The 22958-nt window shown below is 40.7% G+C and overlaps 1 protein-coding gene across 2 annotated transcripts in view; it reads right to left on the bottom strand.

Moving 5' to 3' along the window:
• The window catches only part of ANKRD26 (ankyrin repeat domain containing 26), a 141557-nt gene that overhangs the window by 62929 nt on the left and 55670 nt on the right, over positions 1 to 22958 (bottom strand). For both annotated transcript variants that reach the window (XM_082254066.1, XM_082254067.1), the window contains exons 7-12: positions 21712 to 21762; positions 20835 to 20871; positions 16825 to 16888; positions 14761 to 14809; positions 14462 to 14667; positions 9273 to 9405 (exon numbers count right to left, since the gene is read on the bottom strand). In XM_082254066.1, coding sequence (XP_082110192.1) covers positions 9273 to 9405; positions 14462 to 14667; positions 14761 to 14809; positions 16825 to 16888; positions 20835 to 20871; positions 21712 to 21762 — 540 coding nt within the window. The remainder of the gene's footprint in view (positions 1 to 9272; positions 9406 to 14461; positions 14668 to 14760; positions 14810 to 16824; positions 16889 to 20834; positions 20872 to 21711; positions 21763 to 22958) is intronic.

The raw sequence follows: 22958 nt of genomic DNA, 5'->3' as shown, positions 1-22958 counted from the left end.
TTTCAGCAAGCTGCTACACAGCAACTCTCGGGAGCAGGCTTTTTTTTTTGCTCTGGTTATTTTTATTTCAGTTTGTCTATGGTTTGTATTTTTATTTTCCCTTTGTGATGAGCGGGAGACATTTATTTATTTTTCTTAAAGGGTAACTCCACTTTTGTGGGGAAAAAAAAATAGCAAATAAAGAAAAAATAATATAGCGTATACAATTGTGACACAAGTCATATTGTAATTGAATGTTATTAAAAATTACCTTTCCTGCTCAATCTGCAGCAGCTGTAATTTTCTGAAAATGTAATGCAATATGGCTACCTGGAGCTGTTCTGTACACAGAATGTGTACTGAACACATCCCAGAAAATTGGATTTTTCCTACTAAACACATCCCAGAAAATTGGATTTTTCCTACAACTTACCTGTAAAATCATTTTCTGGAGTACATCACGGGACACAGAGCAGGCTATAATAATGACTGACTATCTGGGTTATATTCCACTCATAGGTGAATGGACACTGGCAAACCAATACAGGAAGTTCCCCCTATACAATCTGTCCCACACAGGAAAAACCTCAGTTTTTTAAGCAAGCAATGAAGATCCCAGAAAAGCGGGGAGGGACTTCTGTGTCCCGTGATGTACTCCAAGAAAAGGATTTTACAGGTAAGTTGTAGGAAAAATCCAATTTTCTTTATCGTACATCACGGGACACAGATTAAGCCATAATAATGTATCTGGGCTGTCCTAAAGCAATGACCTTGAGGCGAGGGAACACGCCATTGGACAAAAAAAGGATCTATACTGCTGCTTGTAGCAAAGTTATAGCCAAATTCAGTCCCCTCTCCAGCTCTAACATCCACCTGGTAGAACCTAGTGAATGTATGCACTGAAGACCAAGTAACAGCCTTGCAAATCTTAGTCAGAGACACTGGATGATGCACTGCCCACGAAGCACTTACCCTCCATGTAGAGTGTGCCTTTAATCTAAAGGGTGGGACCTTTCCCTTTAACCATACGCCCGAATAATGACCTGGTGAATCCACTTAAAAATAGTCAAACTTGTCGCTGCCTGGCCTCTTAGGCCCCTCTGACAGCACTAATTCAGAGCAATAATCCTTTTTTTGTCCTGACATTTTCAAATAGACCTTGACTACCCGTCCTAAGTCGAGTGAATGTAACAATTTTTCCTTCTGTGGTCTGAGGATTCAGAAAAAAGGAGAGCAGAGTGAAATCCTGGTTTAGATGGAAACTGGAAACCACTTTAGGCAAAAAGGCTGGATGGGGACACAAGACCACTCTGTCCTGGTGCAAGACCAAAAATGGCTCCTTGCAAGAAGGGGCCACTATTTTTGATACCCTTCTGGCCGAGGTTACAGTGACCAAAAAAAACAATTTCCCCACCAAAAGAATCAAAAGGAATATTCCTGATAGGCTCAATCGGCTGATTCTGTAAACACAGAGCACAAGATTTAAGTCCCAGGGGCATAAGGGCGGCTTGACCGGAGGAACCATGCGAATCAAACCTTGCACCAATGAGTGTGTTGCTATCGGTCGCTGAAAGAAAATGGATAAAGCCGAGATCTGCCCCTTGATAGTTCCTAATGCCAGCTTCAATTCCACTCCTAATTGTAGAAAAGCAAGAATTCTTCCAACATACTTGCGAGGATGCCATCTTTTGGACTCACACCAAGAGATGTAAGATTTCCAGACCCTATAGCAGATTTTTCTAGAGACGGGTTTCTTAGCGTTTATCAACGTAGCTAGAACTGGACCTGAACTCCCTCGATCCTTCAAGATTCTGGTCTCAATAGCCAAACTGTCAAATTCAGTGACCGTAAAGCAGGATGGAATATGGAACCTTGGGAAAGTAGATCTGGATGGCATGCCAGTGACCATGGCTCCCCTACTGCCAATTTCACAATCTCTGCGTACCAAGAGCTCCTGTGCCAGGCCGGAGCCACCATGATCACTGGTCTCCCCTCCACCTGTATTCTGCGCAGCAGCCATGGCAGAAGTTGGTACGTAGGAAAGGCATAGATCAAGGGGAATCAATCTCAAGGAATCACTAACGCTTCTGTTCTGATAGCGATTGGATCCCTGGTTCTGGATACAAACTTGTCCAGCATGTTGTTGAACCTGGATGCCAATAGATCTACGTCCGGGATACCCCAACATTGGCTAATCATTTGAAATACCTTGGGACGTAGGGACCATTCCCCTGGAAACAACTGCTGGCGAATTAAAAAGTCTGCCTGCCAGTTGTCCACCCCCAGGATGAACACTGCCGATAGAAACGGTACGTGCTTCTCTGCCCATGCTAGAATGAAGTTCGCCATTTTTTGGGCTGCCTGGCTCCTGATGCCCCCCTGGTGGTTGATATAAGCCACCACCGTGGCATTGTCAGACTGAATCCTGATAGGACAATCCTGCAGCCTGGCAGTCCAGAATACTAGAGCTAACCGAGCTGCCCAGATCTCCAAGATTATTATAGGTGGAGCTTTTCCAACCAAAACGACTTTCCCTGGACAAATGCTTGCTCCAGGAACAGTACCCCAGCCCAATAGGCTGGTGTCCGTGGTCACTACTTTCAGGATTACTGGCAGAAAAGACTTCCCTTTCCCTAAATTGTTGGGCATAAACCACCACGTGAGATCCTGCCTCACCCTTAGGGACAGAACCATTGGATAATCCAAAGCTTGGAGCTTCTTGTTCCAAGCAGACAGAATGCTGTTCTGGAATGGCCTGGAATGAAACTGCGCATAAAGGATTGCCTCAAATGAGGAGACCATCTTGCCCAGCAATCTCATGCACAGCCGTATAGAGGGATATCCCTTCCTATGATCTGGACCAGACCTCTTATGGCTCTTATGGCCTTTTTTGCTGGAGGCAGAAAAACTCTTGCCTGAGCTGTGTCCAGAATCAGGCCCAGATATTCTAGAACTTGAACTGGCCGCAAGGCTGATTTTTCTATATTTAGAATCCAGCCCAGGTTTGCCAAGAACTGGACTGTCAAGAGTCACATTCGGCGTTAGCCCTGGGCCTGATCGATTCTTGTGTAATCGATCATCTAGATATCCCACTACTGAAATCCCTTAGGACCTTAAGAATGCCAACACCGGGGCTAAGACTTTTGTAAACACCTGTGGAGCATTGGCTAGGCCGAACGGCAAGGCCACAAACTGAAAATGACACTGCCCCACTGCAAAACGCAGAAACTTGATGAGGCCCAAAAATTGGCACATGCAGGTATGCATCCTTGATGTTCACAGATGCCAAAAATTCCCCTTCCTTCAGAGAAGCTACCACCGAACAAATGGATTCCATGTGGAAGGATCGAACATTCAAGAACTGGCTCAGAGCTTTGAGATCCAGAATGGGTCTCACCTCGCCATTCGGTTTTGGCACCGCAAATTGATTTGAGTAAAAACCCATGAACCTTTTGCTGGCCGGAACCTCTACAATCATACCCTGTACCCACAAGTGTTCTGGGGCCTGGAACAGGGATTTTCCTTTCACTGGACTTGTGGGAACATTTGAACCTAGAAACCGAGAGGGAAGGAATTCCCGGAACTCCGTCTTGTATTTCTGAGCCACTGTGGACATGACCAATCTGTCCTGTAATACCTTTTCCCAAGCCTCTGAGAATTGTAGAAGCCTTTCCCCCACCCCTGTGAGTCGGAGCACCCCTTCACAAAGCAGACTTGTAGCCTGTCTTGGCAGGCCTCTGGACCCAGGGTTTTTTCTGGCCCTGACCCTGAGGGTCGCATGTGCGCATGTGTACTGAGAGAAGTGCAAAGCGAAACACCTGTTGGATGGAATCCTTAAGGGCATCTACCGCAAAACCCAAGGCGCGAGCAAGCTCTGCCAATTTCTCAGTAGTCTTCCCTTGAGAAGGCAGGTTCCTAGCCAACCTTTTAAAATGATCTTTAAGAACTGGCATATGTAAAAAGGAAAATAAAAATTTATTAAAAAAAGAACTGGCAAATTCCTATTGCCGCTACTGCTGGCTGACCCGCCGACGGCAAATGAGGCTTTTAGTAAGGATTCCAACTTCCTATCCGCTGGGTCCTTCAATACATGGGCATTGTCAACTGGACAGGTTACATTTTTGTTTACAGAAGAAATAGCAGCATCTACCAAAGGCATTCACCACTTTCTTTTGAACTTTTCCTCCATAGGATATAGCAAGGAAAACCTTTTTGGAGGCATAAATACCCTATCAGGGTGATCCCAATCCGCATACAGCAACTATTCCAGCAGTGGGTATAAAGGGAGAGCCTGGGAACTCTGCTGAGGGCGTAAGGATCCCAATGAAGAGAAGGAGGCTTCTGACATCTTTAATGGAGATAATTTAAAACCAGCCCAGGCCATTTCGGTAAGAGACTGAATAAGCAACATCTTCGAGTGAGAGGCTGAAAAAAGCTCCTCAGAGCCTGACTCCTCTGAAGAGGAATCTCCAGCCTGCCCCTCTTCCAGGTCATTCACAGCTACTTCCTCTATATTCTATGCCCATTCTGGCTCTAAGCCAGGGGTCTCCCCTCGGGCCCGAGTGTCCATGTGCTCAGCCGGATTCCCGCTGGGCCCGGACTCAGGAGCGGGAGATCTATCCCATTTCCTCCCCCGTGATACAGAGGAAATCATCCCGGCTATTTTACCCTCCAAATTAGTCAAAGCTGATGCCAAGTTGACCTTTGTGATGTAAGATGAGGCAGAGGCATTGGAAGTAGCAACAATAGCTGACAAGCATAACGACTTTGATTGACCAGTTGCTTCAGGCCTATCTGGGGAAGTTAGCACAGCAGGAATAAGACTAGGTTCCTCTAATCCTGATGGTGGAGCACTTGCTCCCCTTCCAGCTGCACACCCCCCCCACACTTTTTTTTCTTGAAGACATTGCTTACTTTAATTAAGACCCAGATCTGAGGTAAAAACCTCTTTGCACTATCCCCTGTAGGAACTGTGATCCAGCCTTCTGCAGCTACCACAGTTACAACCCCCCTCCAGATACTAGTGCCTGCGGCCGTGTCCAAGTCCCATAGACTCACGTGCCCCAGTGAAACCTACTCTGTGTCCCTTTCAGCGTCAGCCAGGAGCTCTGCAAGTCTCGCTTGCCTTTTAAAAGCTGATACAGCTTGCCACATGCACGCTCGTGACGTCATACACACGCTTCTGCTTTTCCGTGCTTGCCCACCCAGATGAGGCTGTTTGTGCGTCCGCGCCCTCACGAGCCTCCAGTCCACCAGGCTTATGTGGCAAAGCTCAGCTCCTCACTGTGGAACACAAAGACAAGGCGTCACGATACAAGGCATCTTTGCATAGACACTACTGACCCCTAGTGGAAAAACATGGTACTGCAGGCGCTGGAGACGTAATAGTACTAAATTCTTTCTCTGCAACCTTTTTTTTTTTTTAAAGAGGGAAAAAACTCACCAGTCCCAGCACAAGATCCTGAAAAGGGACCCAATCTTCACCCATTATGGCGGGCTCTGTCATCTCTGGACCTTCAAGGATCGGGTCCCCCTTATTATTTTGGGGTCCATATCCTTAAACCTGTACAGCACCCTGCAGGAAAACTCCTTGGGTATAATGACCAGGGTTCCAACTTCCAGGATCTAGCGCCCAGCGGGTCACATTACAGGCAAAACCTTGTTCCTTTCCATCTCAAGGCTCAGGTACCATCCCCTCCTTAGTGATCAGCCACCCGAATGGATCAGATCACAATGCCCCTTTACTGGAATAAAATTTAGATTGAAGAGCTTTAAACAGCCATGACCATTACCTTTAAGACATTGGCAAAATAACTGAGGTTCTTCCTGTGTGGGAGGGGTTATATAGGGGAAACTTCCTGTCTATTGGTTTGCCAGTGTCTATTCATCTATAGGTGGCGTAAAATCCAGATAGTCATCATTATGGCCTGCTCTGTGTCCCGCGATGTACGATAAAGAAACAATTTCCTGCTTGTGTGATTGGCTCACCAATTTTCCTAGAAGTCTGCCTAAGATACAAGTCACATTTAAGGCATCCCCTGAAACAAAAATGTCATTTTTGGTGAGATACTCCTAATAGGAACATGTCTAAAGGGATGCAGGCCCAGCAGATTTCCTCATTGGTGTACTGCAGCTGCTGCCTGATAGTTATGAAACCACTCTCAGACTCACTCAGCACAGAGGAACAAACTGTGATTTCTTCAGAATAACAAAAAAAGGTAGGAATCTGCAACAAAGGTTGTTCTAATCCTTGCAATGTACATGGATTACTCAGAGGGGAATGTTTTTTTTCTCAACAAATGTTGAGTTATGCTTTAATTAGTTTTGTGTCCAGAATGTGGCCTAAGTATGCTAGCCAAAGGGAAGGTTGGAGAGCAGATGTTTGAAAACGGATTACCCAACCACCAAATGCATGAAGCACCTGAATAGTCCTTTGAGTGTTTGCAGATAGAGAAAGCGAGAAGAGTCCTTTAGAAGGTGGCTAGATATGGTCAGGCTTTTATCGGAGTTCTCAAGAGGGCAAAAAGAGGTACAGGTACCTTTGTAAATACTGGATGGAGGAGATGGGTCAAATGGAAGTGCAATAAATTGAAAACATTAGTCTCCTACTGGGAAGCACTGGTGAGGTAGGTAAATGGGAATATGTAGATAAGCATTGTGAAGTTCTTCTGATGCCAAGTATTTCCCCTTGTCTTAAAGAGGCAATAAGCGACCCTGCAGATTCCATGTGAATCTTTGAAGGTAGTTGTTTAGGGATTTCAGGTTCAGGACTAGCTGAATATCAAAGTTGGGTTTTGTCACTGAACTAGTTTGAATCAAATCTTTTGAACCTGTCCTACAGAGGAACCAAAACAACCACTCCCTGGTACAAGAGACGGACACTGAAGGAGTAGAGCATTGAACTGTAATTTGCACCCCTCTAAAACCACTGATTGAACCCACAGATCTGGGATGTCTATGACCCAGAGAAAAGCAAACTGTAGCAGACCATCCCCCGCTCTCAGGAGTGAAGGTGCCTCTGCATTGTGAAGAGGGGTTTGGTAGGTTTTGTGTTCTAAGTCTTGCACTGAAAGGAAGAACTGAGTTTTGGCTTTCAAGATGAACCCACAGGAGAATGATGGGGCACTCTTCTTTTTGGGGAGGTACAACATAGAAGCCCTTGAGGAAGATGGTTTTGGAACCTTCCATTTTGGAAGAAGTACTTTTCCTCCAGTGACGTGTGACAAATTTGTCAAATACTTATTTAAATTGATATTTTCCTTCAAATGGCATATTAGTGATGTGACATTTGCAAGCAGTTCTGTTCTCCAGGCTTTTCAGGTTCTGTACATTTGGATTGAAATGAGAGCCATTCTGGAGGTCTGTGTCATGACTGCTCTAGGACATCAACACAAAAGTAAAGCAGAGAGCAGTGTATTATGTACACCCAGGAAATAATCCAGGCCTTTTTTAAAGCAATCTAGTGAGCTAGCCAGAACCACATCTGGAGGAAGTATATTCCACATTTTCACAGTGAAGAAACCTTTCCATATTTGGAGACAAAATCTATTTTGCTCTAGACGTAAAAAGTGCCCCTTGTCCTCTTTGTTGACCTTAAAGTGAACAACTCAACACCAAGTTCACTATATGGACCCCTTATGTATCTATACATGTTGATCATATCCCCCCTAATCTCCTCTTCTCTGAATAAATTCAGTTCTTCTAATCTTTTCTCATAGCGGAGCTCCTCCATGCCTCTTATCAGTTTGGTTGCCCTTCTCTGGACTTTCTCCAGTTCCCCCAATATCATTTTTAAGAACGGGTGCCAAAAACTGAACTGCATATTCCAGATGAGGTCTTACTAATGATTTGTACAGGGGCAAAATGATGTCTTTAAAAAGTGGGAGTATACCTGCGCTTAGGAAAATACACTTATAGTAAAAAAGTTAGGTAAAGAGGCTGCTGCTGAATAAAAGGAAAGTTCCTTTGAAAGTGAATGAGTGCAAATGAATCAGCGCTGCCTTAAAGTAGCTTATAAAGTGTTTTTAAACAATCTCTTAATAGGATGTGTCAATATTTGCATATTAACATCCTAAAAAGTGCTTATAAAAATCAATATACATGAATTATAAAGTGCTTATCTGTGCTGTGTCTAGCAATCATATGATTTCCATATATTATATAATCAATATAAATAAATAATTGTGCTAACTATATCCATAAATAAACATGAAATATGTAAATTAATAAATCAGTGAATAAATAAAAAGTGACAAGTGCCAACGTGACAAGCTGGAGTGTCCCCCACCCCTAAAAGGAGGTGCAAGACTACCTCTGTGAATATCATAAGGCCTGAACCCTGCATACCTTTGGTAAGTAGGGAGGAGAGAGGGGAGCAAGGTGATCACAGTGAGATCACGAGTGGTACAGATTTGCACATTGGACACTGGTCACTTTATGATTCATATGAACTGTATTGCACAAGGACTATTGAGCAGATGAAGGAAGATATCTGAAAAGTCACGTTGGCACTTGTCACTTTTTATTTATTCACTGATTTATTAATTTACATATTTCATGTTTATTTATGGATATATTTAGCACAATTATTTATTTATATTGATTATATAATATAATATATGGAAATCATGATTGCTAGACACAGCACAGATAAGCACTTTATAATTTATGTATATTGATTTTTATAAGCACTTTTTAGGGTGTTAATATGCAAATATCGACACATCCTATTAACAGATTGTTTAAAAATTATGTCTTACCTGTCCATGTCACGGTTACCGAACCAGAGTCCAGGATTTGCCCGTCATGATGGGCATACTCCCAGAGGGGTCTTCAGAATCTGGGTTCCATAGGGATGGACCATGGCCCTGTATAGCACCCTTAGGCTAACTACACATGTTACATTAAGTGCCGGGGTAAGCGCCCAAGCAGGATTCAGTGATCGAAGCAAAATTAAATGCCATCCCCACCACGTGGGGTCTGGGTATGGCTCCCAAGGTTTACAAAGTTTCACTGATCTGGATGCCTAATAATAATAATAATATTATTAATACACATTCAACAGCTACATTAACAGCTACATTAACAAAATAGTTTTCCCTTTCCTGCTCTTCTGAAGGTTTTATACTAGTCATTTCCTTGTCTTCTTTCAACCTTGGCCAGTATAGCTATTCAGCCTATTTACTGAAAAAATACCTTTGTTCTAATTAGCACTAGATAGACTGTTCTGTTATTTTACTTCAGATGTACAACTATGACAGTTAGGAAAAAAATCATCAAAAATATATACAAACCTTTCCTGCCCACATCTCCACCGGCTTGTGCCTTTGCTTGCCCAGCAGTATTTGCTGTGAATGAATGTTCAGAACTTATACTGCCTTCATCATCATCATCATCTTCACCTTCAACACTTGAGAAAGATTTTTCCTAAAAGAACCAGATGAAGGCCAAAATAAATATCTCAAAGAACAATTTTAGCAAATAAGTGAAAGCATTCAGTGGGCTAACAATGCTACTAGTAAGCAAAGTAAGGGTAATAAAGTCAGAAAAATTCACTCAGTTTACCTTTTTCGGAGTTCCCCTGAAGAAAAAGCACACACAGCTCCAGTCTACTGGACAGTGTACTTTCTGAAGTCTGTAATGTGTAACCCTCCCTAACCAATCACAATCAAATGTAAAAATCAGATTGGACTATGGCGACTACTAGAAACATTAATGCTGGCATTTTTTGTCCATATTATGCTTTTTGTGAATAACAGCCAACAAAGAGGGTGTTCCAAAATCACCAGCAGGTGTGTTTCAGGATCTCCAGATAATAGACATGAGGGAGTGGAAGAAGTGCTATACTACAGGAATGCCGGAATGAAAAAACACTCAGCAAATAGGCTGTACTCTATGTATGCATCCCAAATGTTTATTTGGATTGGAATGCATATTTCATAATACTCTAGCGAAAAAGCACCTCTTCTTTCAATTGTAAGTATGAAGAAGGAAAAAGAAGCCTGTGCGCGCCTGTAAAAAAGGAAACCCAAAAATTGTTTGAAGTCTAGTTAAAAAAATAAAAATAAATGCTCCCCCCACGCTTCATACCTATGTTTAATATGTCTTTAAAACAGATCACACTAAATACCTTTTGAAATAAAAATAGAAAAAAATAAATAAAAAAATCAGCTTTGGTGCAGTCATGTGATTGAGAAGCTGTGGCTTATCCGTGTCAGTAAGAGCTCGTCAACCGAGCATCAACCGCTGGCTTCCATTGCATTCTAGGTTGTTGGCATCCTATCCCATTCACCGCACTTCTTGACCATGTGATCTTTACTTCCACTTTAAAGTGTCACTAAACCCACATCATAAACTATCAATAAATGCTGTATTCTATGCTGTTCATACCCACTCAGGCACTACGGGATTCGTTTTCTGTATTCTGCAAAAAAACTCGGTTGATCCTGCTGCTCTCTATCTCCACCTTCTCTCCATGTCCCCAATTCAGAATTTTGCAGCTGTGGTGGCAACTCTACACATGCTTAGTGTGACGGTATTAACCATTACTGGAGGTGATGAGCAAATACTTAATGGTTTGAATTGCTTCAGATGGGACAGTAATATTTGTCAACCATATCTTCATATAGAAATATGAAGATTTAATACCACCTTACACAGTGTATTCCATGTGCTTGTCTGTGAGAAACAGTGTCTGAGACACACAGACTGTCAATGACAGGCTTCCCTATTGGTTGTGTATTGAAATGGAATGTGGATTGTGTCTGTTCCATTGTTAAATGTTAATGACCTTACATTGTTCTGTCCAGATGGCTAGATAATTAGTTAAGTTCCTGTATACACTTTAATCTGTATATGCTACTGTAATCAGGCAGAGGGGAGGGATTGTGTACACTGCATTGGAGTGTAAAACTTGGATTGTGAATGTCATGTCCAGTTCTCAACAAGGTCCACCTAGGCGGTAACCTTGTGGGGGAAAACTGTATTAAAGTCTGTTTCTTGTTCAAGTTGAGTTATATTTCACCCTTAATCTAGAGTCCTGTCTCTCATTGGGGGAATCTTCTACAAATGATTGCTAAGCTTGCATACTCCCTTGGATAATCACTAAGCTCTCGTAAGAGCTTGTTCTTGTTCCTGCTGCACTCTCTGGAGAAAGAGAGGTTCACCCACTGGCACCTGGAGCCTTGTCGTAGGTCCAGGGTGGGTAGGGGACGGTGAGACCCCAACCAAGCTGCGGCGGTTCGTGGGGTCTGAAATGGTTACGGTGTCTGGTGGAGTGCTTGGAGCCCTCGGGAAGCACTAGGAGCATCCGTCAACGGAGGTACCCGGTCGGGGTACAGATTGATCCGTTACACTCAGTTTTTAGAGAGTTTCTATACAGAGGATTTCCTCCCTATCACATATGAGTGGTGCATGTAATTATAGAGTCACATACATGGGCATATACACTCTGGTAAATGACAGCCCACTCCCTTCTCCTCTATGCCCACTAACCAGCTAAACACAATAGGGGTGGGATATTACATGTAGATTAACGGAGGCTTCACCTCACTCTTATTCTAAGACACAGGCTGGAGGGGTGTGAAACAGCCTGTGACTGGCAGAAATACGCTTACACCATGTTATTTCCACAAAATAATAAAGATTTTATTCTAATTATATTTCTCTAGGACAATTTAAAACAGTTTATTGATATTATTTATCTCTACTCTGTATTCCAAAGGCTTTTTTTTATTTTTTATTTTAAACATGTGACCAGCAGCCGAGGACTGGAAGCTCCTCCTGCTTATGTTTCCCTACAGACAGGCTGGGAAAGGGCTGGGTCATGTGACAGCTATATATAGATGAGAAAAAATGTACTTGAATTTTTTTTTTATTACAGTGCCATCATCCATATACAGAAATAGAAGGGACAATGTAAATTGAACAGTATGTGTTTAGTACCTCTATAATGCTTTGTCTGGATGCAGTAAGACATTTTTACTTTAACAAAGAGGATCAACCAACTAGATTATGTAAGTTTGCACTCCTATATTTATACAACCAAATTTTAAAAATAAGAAATGATACACTTGGAAGAGAAAAAAAAAAAAAAAAATCACCTCCTGAATCAAAAAAATGGGCCCACCCTTATCATTTGCACCTGCAAAACTACATAATTAGAGACATTCTAACTTCATTCCTACAACTGTCTTGTAGGTGAACAGATTCCTGAGGATAGCCTAAAGGCATGACCCAAAAAACTTTTGAAAAGGGAAAAAATGTTCAGTGCCAATAGGGCAGGATTCAACATAACTGGAATGTAGCACTCTGGTTGCATCAGAGCACAAGACAAATCTTTAACCCCTTGGCTCCGGCTGCATGCAAAAATGCAGCCTCTAAGCTCCTGGGCCTTAGCACAGAGAGGCCGTGTATTTGCGTTAATTGAAGTCAATAGCGCTGTGCCGAGAGTGAGCTCCTGGGAAAGTGACCGCGGTGTCTAACCAAAAGTTTTCAGTTCACGTGACTGCCGTAACAGCCAATCAGAACTTAAGCCACACACCACCTCCCGCCATCTTAAACTTCTTAAAGAGCCGGGAGGCACTGGCGTGAAGAGGTTAAACAGCTGCTGTGCAAAAGCTAATCCATGGTCAAAAAGGTACAAGATCTTGGGCCTGGAGCCATAATCACTAGTCTACATTAAGACACTGAACAGTACAATACAATAACGGGTACAATGACTACTGATTCTATCAGAATCCACGATGCATCACATTAGTGTCTGTACTAAATAGCTGATGACTATGCATGGGGCACCTAGAGTACACTGTAAACCACTGAAACAGGCTGTGGTAGGATAAGGGCTTATGCACACTGCAACTCAAAAAAAAAACAAAAAAAAAAAACAACTGCTTTCATGGTCATTTGAGCTTTTATTTCAGCTTGAAGAAGCATGTGATTTTTTGTGTGCTCTCTTGCACGTTTTTACGGAGCTTCTTTGAGCTTTTTTGACAAATCCTCCCTTCAGCTAATTTTTACTATTTTTTTGTGTTTTCAAACTTCTTTGAACTATTTAATGCTTTTTCACGATTTTTTGCACGTATTTTGGAGTCTTTTCTGCTCAAAAGCTCCTCTCAAAAATGCGGGTGGGTGGGGTTTTTTTTTCTGCCTGTAAGAGCATATGTCTGTAAAAACCTAAAAAAGCCATAGTGTGCATGGACAGATTGGTTAACATGGTTAACATGAAGGGGAGTTACCAGGGCAGAAAAAAAAAAAAAAAAAAATTTAAAAAAAAAAAAAAAAAAAAAAAAAAAAAAGCCTGTAGAAGCAGCTTCTTTGTGATGAAGTGTGCACGAGCCCTAAGGAACAAAAACACATATGTACACATATATAAAAACTCAGCAAACAAAAGGGTATTTCACAAAATAGGCACATGAAAAGCAAAAAAAGGGGTTGCACCTTCTAGTATCTAAAGCACAAAAAGAATCACAAAACCTCTTAACTCTAAGCACACAGGGCTATTTACTCACATGATCTTTGCCTTTACTAGTAGGAGTCCTTTGCAAGCATGTTGCATCACTCCCTTTTAATTCTGAATCTATCCCTGTATTTATTTCTAGTTGTTGATAACTCTGAAATCTTTGACATTCCTTTATTAGGTGCAAGTCATTCTTATCACTTTGATCATTCTTATTTTGCCCTCCTATTTTACTTGTATCTTCAACGTCTTGGTCTATTCGAAAGCAAGGTTTTATGCAAGTTGTTAACGAGCCCGCTTCATGTTCAGTAGACGTTCGATTTTCATCAGAATTTTCAGGTAGCCCATATATAAGAGATACTGGTACATCATTACCATCTGGGATGTCTTCAGCATTTTGCTCAACCTGAGAGGTATTCTGACATCCATCATAACAAGAGGCATCTACACTTTTTTTCCTATCTGACCCAGTAATATCACTGCTTTGTCTATGATCACCTTCACCAGGATCTAGACATCCTACAACTTCATTTCCATGGTTACGTTCACCATCTTCAAAACGATCATCAACATCGCCATCATTTTCTATTTCGGGACATGGTTCATGATCTTCATCATCGTCACAATTATCCTCATCCTTCTCTTTGCATTGTTCTTCTTCCTCATCCTCCTCTTCCTCTTCACATTCTTCTTCCTCATCAGCTAAAGCTTCAGACTCTTCTTGATCTTCCTCACTCTGTTCATTTTCACTTTCACATTCTTCTTCCTCTTCTTCATCATATAAAGCTTCAGATTCTTCGTTCTCTTCCTCACACTGGTCATCACCCTCTTGACATTCTTCATTATTTTCTTCCTCCATCTTATCTTCCTCTTGATCAACAGTTTTCTCAGACTTTTTATTAGCACCGGCTTGTGATTTTGTCTCATCTTGATATGTCAACAATCCATTATGAAGCCAAATAAAGCAGGAGAAGATAGAACAAATTAATGAAAACAAATAATTGTGAACATTTATCAAACATTTACCTTAATAATGCTGTGGAGGGAAGCAGAAGCCAGCTGGGGAGGTTTTGTAAAGGAGCCAGGTGAGAAAATCAAAGGTTGAGGAAAGGAAAGGATTTTGGGAGCACTCTTATTAGGAGGGGACGAAATGTTTGCATCTTCATCTTCACTATCATTAAAAGAGTCTTCTTCACTATCTGATTTACTCTGTAGGGCAAAGCTCTCATTAACTACAGCAAAAGAAACAAGCATAAGTCCGTTAAGAATCCCATAGATCTAAACAAACACAACTTGCATGGTTTATCAAAATTTGTTTCACTAACCTTTTTTTTTGGAGCTCAGTAGCTGTGTTAAATTTGGCTTGGATGTTTTCTATAAAAGAATCGCACATACATGACATTAGTTTGAAGACAAGTTCGCCAATTTAAATTATAGGGGACAAATTTAAGAAGCGCTGTATTTTTCCATAAGCTCATATGTATTCATGCTCTGCATTGTACCTTATTTGTTTAGCTATAAAAAACAAGGCACTGCATTGCAACCCAATGCAGTAAGTGCTCTGCTGTACCAAGCACCCCAACTGTCAATCTCATTATCCATACTAAACTACACCACTATTTGTTCAGTAGAAGCACAATCTTTATAGGTCATTGATAGCTATACTGCTACCTTCACTAAATTTATCGAAAAATATGAAAGTAAAGACATCATGTAATTCCCCCCCCCCCCCCCCCTGCATTTACTCTGTCACTAACACAGTGCCTTAAAAAAGTATTCATACCCCTTGACATTTTCCACATTTTGTCAACCACAAAAGTATATGTATTTCATTGAGATTGTATGAGATAGACTAACACAAAGTGGCACATAATTGTGAAGTGGAAGGAAAATGGTGTTCACAAAGTTTTACAAATAAATATATGAAAAGTGTGGTGTACATTTGTATTTAGCCCCCTTTACTCCGATACTCCTAACTAAAATCTAGTGGAACCAATTGCCTTCAGAAGTCACCTAATTAGTAAATAGAGTCCCCCTGTGTGTAGATTAATCTCAGTATAAATACAGCTGTTCCGTGAAGCCCTTGTTAGAGAACCCTAGTGAACAAGCAGCATCATGAAGGCCAAGGAACACACCAGACTTGCAGCTGTAAATGCAGCGAAAGGTGGTTCTATAAAAAGTATTGCCTCAGAAGGGCTGAACACAAATGCATGCCACACTTTTCACACATTTATTGTAAAAAAACAATTGGAAAACCATTTTCCATTCGCTTTACAATTATGTGCTACTTTGTGTGGTCTATCACATACAATCCAAAAACAAACAAAATTTCAAGGGGTATGAATACTTTTTCAAAGCACTGTATAAACAGCAATGGAGGTGAGGGTGATGCTTTTGTTATCTATTTACGGCTTATTAACTGGGGGGGATGTGAGTAAGTGGCAGCAGTCGCTTTGCTGTATATGCACTAAACTGGTAGTTGGATAGGGTTATTCTATTTACAACACTAGAGCACAGATGAGAACCACATTGTAGACAGGAAATGCCTTAAGTTGTGGACCCCGGCATCTAAGTTGTTGGAGACTGTGCCATATTTGCACAAAGTATTCTAATTAGGAAGGGGAGGAGCCCTATAAAAGCAGACTGCGACACTGGTTCTTGCTAAACTGGATGGAATTCAAGCTGTGGGTGGACTTGCAAGCACCACCTGGTTTGACAAAAGCGAATATAAAAAACAACTGAGCCATGCGGAAATTGAAACCCTATCGGGTGTAGTCACTGTTTGGTAGCACCAATAGATTAAATAGCCAGTAATGGAAATTCCTCAGTCAGTGTTGATGGGCCATTGTGTTCTTTAGGAGGGGGGGGGGTGCACGGGGAGCCATCTTGGCTGGGAGATCACAGTGATTATTAACTGATTTATTGCTGATTATTAGCTGCCCATACATGGTTCGAATCTCAGCAGATCCCTGCTGAAGCGGCCAAACAGTCTCTGGCCAGCTTTAGTGTTTATGGGGAAATCGGCTGATTTTCGATTCGTGTATATAAACTTTAGAAAAAACATCTCTGGGCAGTGTTAGGTAAGCGCAAGTCTCAACTGAGAAACAGAATTTTTGAACAAGCACAAGATGTCCCTGAATAAGTCAAGTGTGACAGAGTGACTGGGAAAGAGTTCCACAGTGGCTACACCAAACACATTTTGTTCTGGAATTATTACTGGAAGTGTGCATGTAAAAGTAAGCCCACATAACCCTTGATTTGTTTGTTTCTTCCTGCAGCAGTCTGGACCATATTTTTTGTCAAAAGCAATTTGAAAGAACAGATAACAGTAAAACCAATAACGTTTATGCTAAAGTATCCTATAAGTTATTATAAAAGCCGGCCAATACCTTTGGGCTGAAATCTAAGTCCTCTTCATCAGAGGAAGGCCAGGAGTCTGCTTTTCCAGAAACACTGTAATGAGAATTTATGTACCAAGAAACATTCAGAAAAAAGTGAAAAGAAAGAAAGAAGATCACTAGCCTAAAAATCGTTGACCAAATTATCAATGTTTCTGGATGTATTAGATCTGCAAGATGTGTTAAAAATAATCTTTATTAAATAACAGTAGCAGACCTGATTTATTTAGAAGGCATTACTACATTAGGAGGAATTCTCAGTTTACTCAAAGTTCTGTTTCTGGATATGCCAATTTAACACAATATTTTGCTATTGAAAATATTGTACTAGTTTATCCAGATTATATAGTATTATGGGCTCACTGTATAAGGGTTGCAATGGAGCACAGCTGTATCCCAGCCTTCTACTTTACCACAGTGGTTCTCAACTGTTGAGCCACAACCTCCCTCCTCTCGGGCCGTAGGTCTCTTCCAGGCAAATTAACAGCTCAGCCACAACATCAGCATAGCATCTTTTACATTGTTAGAGCAGGCCCTGGCCCAGGCCATAGATCATATATGCAGCTGTGTAATAGGGGAGGCCACTAATTAGCTTTGAGGCAGAGGATGTGGAGTGGGCAAAGTGTTAACAGAAAGTGTGCATCTGAGGCAAGTGAGGGGTGCAGCTTGCTGGGACTATGGTAGCTTGCCTGATGTGCGTTTATTACCCTGCACTGGCTGTTTGTAAAAGAATAAAATATAATTTCATCCCTCTGCGATTGGCAGTGGAGGAGAGGCAGGAAGGTACTGTGTAGAGCATCCTAAGGTGCTGCCCAGCCGCCAGTACAATCACACATGCACCAAGCTTCTAGTTCTGTTTAAAGAAAACTGCTGAGCTGCACATAAAACTTGTTGACCTACTAACAGTGTTAATTTTGTTGACTAAAACATTTTCGTCTACTACTACATTAACACTATTTCAGTCAACTAAAACAGTTCAGATGACTAAAATACAACTAAAATGGCATTTTAGCCATAGGACTAAAATACGACTAAAACTAAAATTACATTTTAGTCAAAACGACTAGGACTAAAACTAAATCGAAAATTGACATTAAAATTAACACTACTCTGCTGGCCATTTCTAAATCAGCAACACAATTCCATCCAAAGTCTGTAATATCACATTAAAGTTTAAACATGTATTGCACTACCACATAAGCATAAGTAAGGGGCCCTAAGCTGCTGAAGGAGAAAAAATTAAGAAAAAAGGCTTTTTTCGTATTTTTTCTTAATAATTTATGTTGGTAATCCTGTATATTCAAGTAATATGTGCAATAGGGTGCCGTGCTAGGCGACGCGTGCCGCAGCTAGGAGGAGACAGAGCGGCCATTAACCGAGTGCCTAACAATAGGAATGCCCAAGAACCAGCGGGGAGATTCTTGATATGAATGCGAGATTTCTTCTGGACTCTGTAAGTGGCCTATTTTAGTGGGAGTAAAGTTTCTTGAAGCAGTCTGCGCTATGTGATGTTTTTTCTTTTCTCTTGCTAACACACACTACCTCTGAGCCTGTGAACTGGACATCTGAGTGGGAAGTCTCTGACCTTTTACCTATGTGCATTTGATCTCTGTTGTGGGGATCAACAACATCTGGTAAGGAGTGGTGGTGTTTTGAGTGCTTTTCTGGTGGTGGTTCTTCAACTCTGGATTTGCCTCTTCAAAAGCGGAGATACATCATTATGGACTGCTTCCCCATTTATTTTGCATTTTTCAGGGTTTAGCGCCACATTTAGTGTTTTAATATGTGCAATGACATTACAGCCAATAAGAGTTTACAGTTTTTTGTATTTTTAAAGTTGAACTTCTGTTTGTCAAAAAGCAAAATTGATGTTTATGAAACTTGGTTTTATTTATAAAGAAATTATATATCATAATGGTAAATCTGTGTCTGTAGTGTATTTTCAAACCTTAATACTATACATAACAACATGCTATTAGATTTGTATTCCAGGAGTATATAATTAGTTTGGAAATTCTAGAGAAATGTATAATGCATTACAATTTACCTAAACCCATTCTATTTGTAGTTGACTAATATGCAAGAGATTTTAGTTGACTAAAACTTACTGGAGATTTTAGTCAACTGAAATATGACTAAAACAATTCAGATGATTAAAATACGATTAAAAATAAAAATAGCATTTTAGTCAAAAGACTATGACTAAAACTAAATCGAAATTTGCTGCCAAAATGAACACTGCCTACTAAGCCCTCCTCCTATACCTGATCATATAAAGGCAGCCATCAGAAGAGAGACAGTTGTTAGCTGTCTGTATGTGTAAGGGCGGGTTCACACCAGATGCAGTCCAGTGCGCTTTTTATGTGCATCAAAAATGCATGCACAGTGTTTTCCATGTCTTACATACATGGTTGCTAAATCCAACCTAGTAAGTAACCTTTGCATTTTTTTAATAAATAGCTTTTTTACTAAATATTCTAAATATTCTAATATAAAAAAAAATATTCTAATATAGTGGCAGTGTGATGCTCTACCCCTCCCAAATACTTGATCGTTTTAAATTGCAGAAATCCAATCAGAACTAAAATATATTAAATAAATATGAACAGTTTTATTTGTTACTTGTCCAACTGATAAAAACTATTAGAAACTAAAAATTCAGACCAGCCACTCCTGGGATAACTGCATTAATACCACACCATAGCTTCTTGTGCCAACTTCTGACCTTCAATCTACTCATGGGCCATGAATAAGCATCACCCTACTAGTGAGCTTAGCCCTGTGCAATCCCCTCTGCTCCCCTGTATGTGGAAACATGTAGGCATAACTATAGGGTACAATGCAGTAAAGCCTAATTCACTCGGAGCTACAGTTTACTATAAATAATTGAAATAAACTCTACTGGATTACATTATTGTACTGAACTGAAATTTAACTTGAGCAATGTTAAAGTGGTTCTAAAAAGGTAAAAGTTTTTCGTTTGTTTTTTAAACTTATTGCCTTATAATTACCTGAGCCCAATCTCAATCCAGCGTTTGCATGAGAGCAGGGGCTCTCTCTCTGCTTACTTGACAGATAGGCAGCAGTGGGAGCTATCGGCTCCTGCTGCTGTCAATCACAGACAGTAAGGAGGGAGTGGGGGGCGGGGCTGAGCATGGCTCAGGATCAAGCCTGCACAAGTGCCCCCATGGAAAGCAGCTATGGGAGGAGGGGGTGGAGACCACTGGCAGGGGACCCCAGAAGAGTAGGATCTAGGTTGCTCTGTGCAAAATCATTAAACAGGTAGGTATAACAGGTTTTTGATCCTTTTAAAAAATATTTATCCTTTAAATCACTTTAACTTGTTGTGACAATAGTTGATCGTACGGTTTTGCTAAATGCTCAAGGCTGGCCATACACTATACAATTTTCTTATTAAATTTTCTTTAGATTGACCTTCAACTATGCAGTGCAAGGGCCTGCCCGACTGCATACACATTGAAAGTGTTTAGGATTGACCTCATATTATATTGTTTTGGTAAATTTAAAGGAAAATTGAATAGGAAAAATGTATGGCCAGCCTAAGTTTCTTGGCATTTAAACTTAGCAATGGTTTCCCACAGAGCAGCCCCGAACTGTCTCTTCTTGGGTCCCCCTCCAGTGCCATGGGCCCCTCCCCCTTGTTGAGTGCCCCCCCCCCCCATAGCTAGCCGCTTGCTTTGAGGGCACTCGTGTGCTCGCTCCCAATCCGGTTCTCGAGCTGGCATAGACAGCATGAAGGTAAAAAACCTTTACAACCACTTTAATGTTCGTGTGTTAAAATAGATTTCTGCAGTGAAATCAGAGTAATAAGGCCTTTACATTTTCATACATGAGTACCAAAATCAACCACCACCACTGCCAATACCATAAGACAAACTCAAGTAAACTCAAAGCAGACTGCAGCTTAAAAAAAAGGTAAAATTATATATTAGCAGATGAAAAAAAAAATGAAAAAAAAAAAAGAAGAAGAAAAATCTTACCGGGATTCTGAGTCACCTTGGGAGAAGTCATCAGTTCCTATAGGGAGAAAACATTCTTATCATTTTGAATGTGAAATATATTATCAACTATTCAACTAGGTGTTATAAAGGAAACAAATGGGCAGGAAAAGAGGGAAAAAAGTCTATTGTTAATGACAAGGTTTCATGTAAATTAAATCTGGTTAAAACAGCTATAATCAATACAAACTGAACAAAAACAAGTGTCTTAGTTAAAATTGAAGCAGGAATTTTGTGTAAAATGATCATACAGTATAAGGACAACGCCTAAAGCTAGGCATAACCAAGTTGAATTTTGTTATGTACTTCTAAACAAATCTTTTACTTCCAAATAGCACTGCATGGTTGAATTATTGTCCAGCAGCCTAGAAAAAAACTGGAGCCATACATAAATATTTATAATATAAATATAAATGCCAATATATTAGTTAATATATCAGAGACAATTCTTTAAAAAGAGGGGATTTTAGCTTTTGGGATTTTGAATTGGGGTCTTAACGAATATTATTTACACTCCACCTTGTTACACAAAGCATCACAGGGCAAACACAGGACTGTGCTGAAACATGTATGTAGGAAGGAATCCTCCACACTGTTTTAGGCCTGGTTACTAGAAGTATCTAATTCATGATCAGGAGCAGTGCTCTACAACAAAAAGCAGGCTTTGCATCTTCCATGGAAGGTCACTATAGCTCTGCGTCCAATATCTTCACATTCACAAAGCATTAATAAAGTCTTACCTGATTTATAGTTTAAGGTCTCCTGCATCTCAGGATTGCTACCCTTTATTGAATTTTTACTTTATCCTAAACAGGCATAAAGCCGTGTTAATGGCTAATGTGTATGCACTACATAATACCTTTCTCTGAATCTCTTTTTCTTGACTTTTGCTTTGAAGTCACTTGCAACTCTACATCCATACATGAATAGGCATGGAAAGAACAGAAACAAAAATGGTAATCATACCCTGGACATTAGAAGACTAAGCGGATACGCTATTATAAATTAATGGTAAGTACATAAAATAAATTGTAATACAAATGTTTAAACAACAAATGAACAGCTCTTAGGTGTTTTACAAATCACAAAGTGTACATACGGACACGAAAACGTCCCCTAAATTCATGTACCATAATTTCAATTGGGCTTTTAAGGCTACATTCGCACGGGCGACTAGAGTCAGTGCAAATGACAGCGGCAGGAATCTACCGATTCCTGCAGCTTTTCTGCCACCTGAAAGTGGCTAGCTGTGGTTGCAAAGACCTGTACACTTCAATGACAGGTTGGTGGCATCCGCAGCTATCTGTGGCTGTCCGCCCAGCCAGTGATTACCCACAGTGATTGCTGCTGAACGCAAAGTGCCCCAGTAGGATCATCTTGACCCAGCAATAGCAAACCAGGAGAATGGAACTGTGCCTACTCTACCTGTTTTCACCAAACAGAGCCCCACTCCTACACTCTTCTAAGTGCCTGCCACATGCAAGACAGAGGGGAATAAAAAACAAGAAAATTTGAGAAGGATTTTTGAGGCACCCCAGAAGAAGCACCTGCAACAGAATGAACCCTGGTCTACTATAATGGAGCTATAAACCACAACTGTAAGTACTGTTGCCCATACAGAGTCATTCCCCTTTACAAATAAGAACCATACTTTCATTGGGTCATGGCTGGTGCATAAATCTCCACCACAAAAAAAAAAAAAAAGAAGAAGTACAAAGCGCAACAGCCAAAGAGGCAGTAACAACAAATCATACATGCATTAAAAGAGGAACTGTAGTCGGCTCACATAATTTGTAATAAAAATGTATTTTCCATTCTGAAGTTTCCCTCCAACCACATTGCATATTTTATATACAGTATCTCACAAAAGTGAGTACACCCCTCACATTTTTGTAAATATTTTATTATATATATTTTCATGTGACAACACTGAAGAAATGACACTTTATACAAGCTGTACACTCACTACTTTACATTGTAGCAAAGTGTCAATTTGCTGTCCCCTCAATACAAAGCGATTAATGTCTAAACCGCTGGCAAAAAAAGTGAGTACACCCCTAAGTTAAAATGTCCAAATTGGGCTCAAAGTTTCAATATTTTGTGTGG

The sequence above is a fragment of the Pelophylax lessonae genome, assembly GCF_965119305.1.
Source record: "Pelophylax lessonae genome assembly, chromosome: 4".
NCBI lineage: Eukaryota > Metazoa > Chordata > Amphibia > Anura > Ranidae > Pelophylax > Pelophylax lessonae.
The sequence above is the reverse complement of the archived record's forward strand: the minus strand, read 5'-3'. Positions and strand labels throughout refer to the sequence as shown.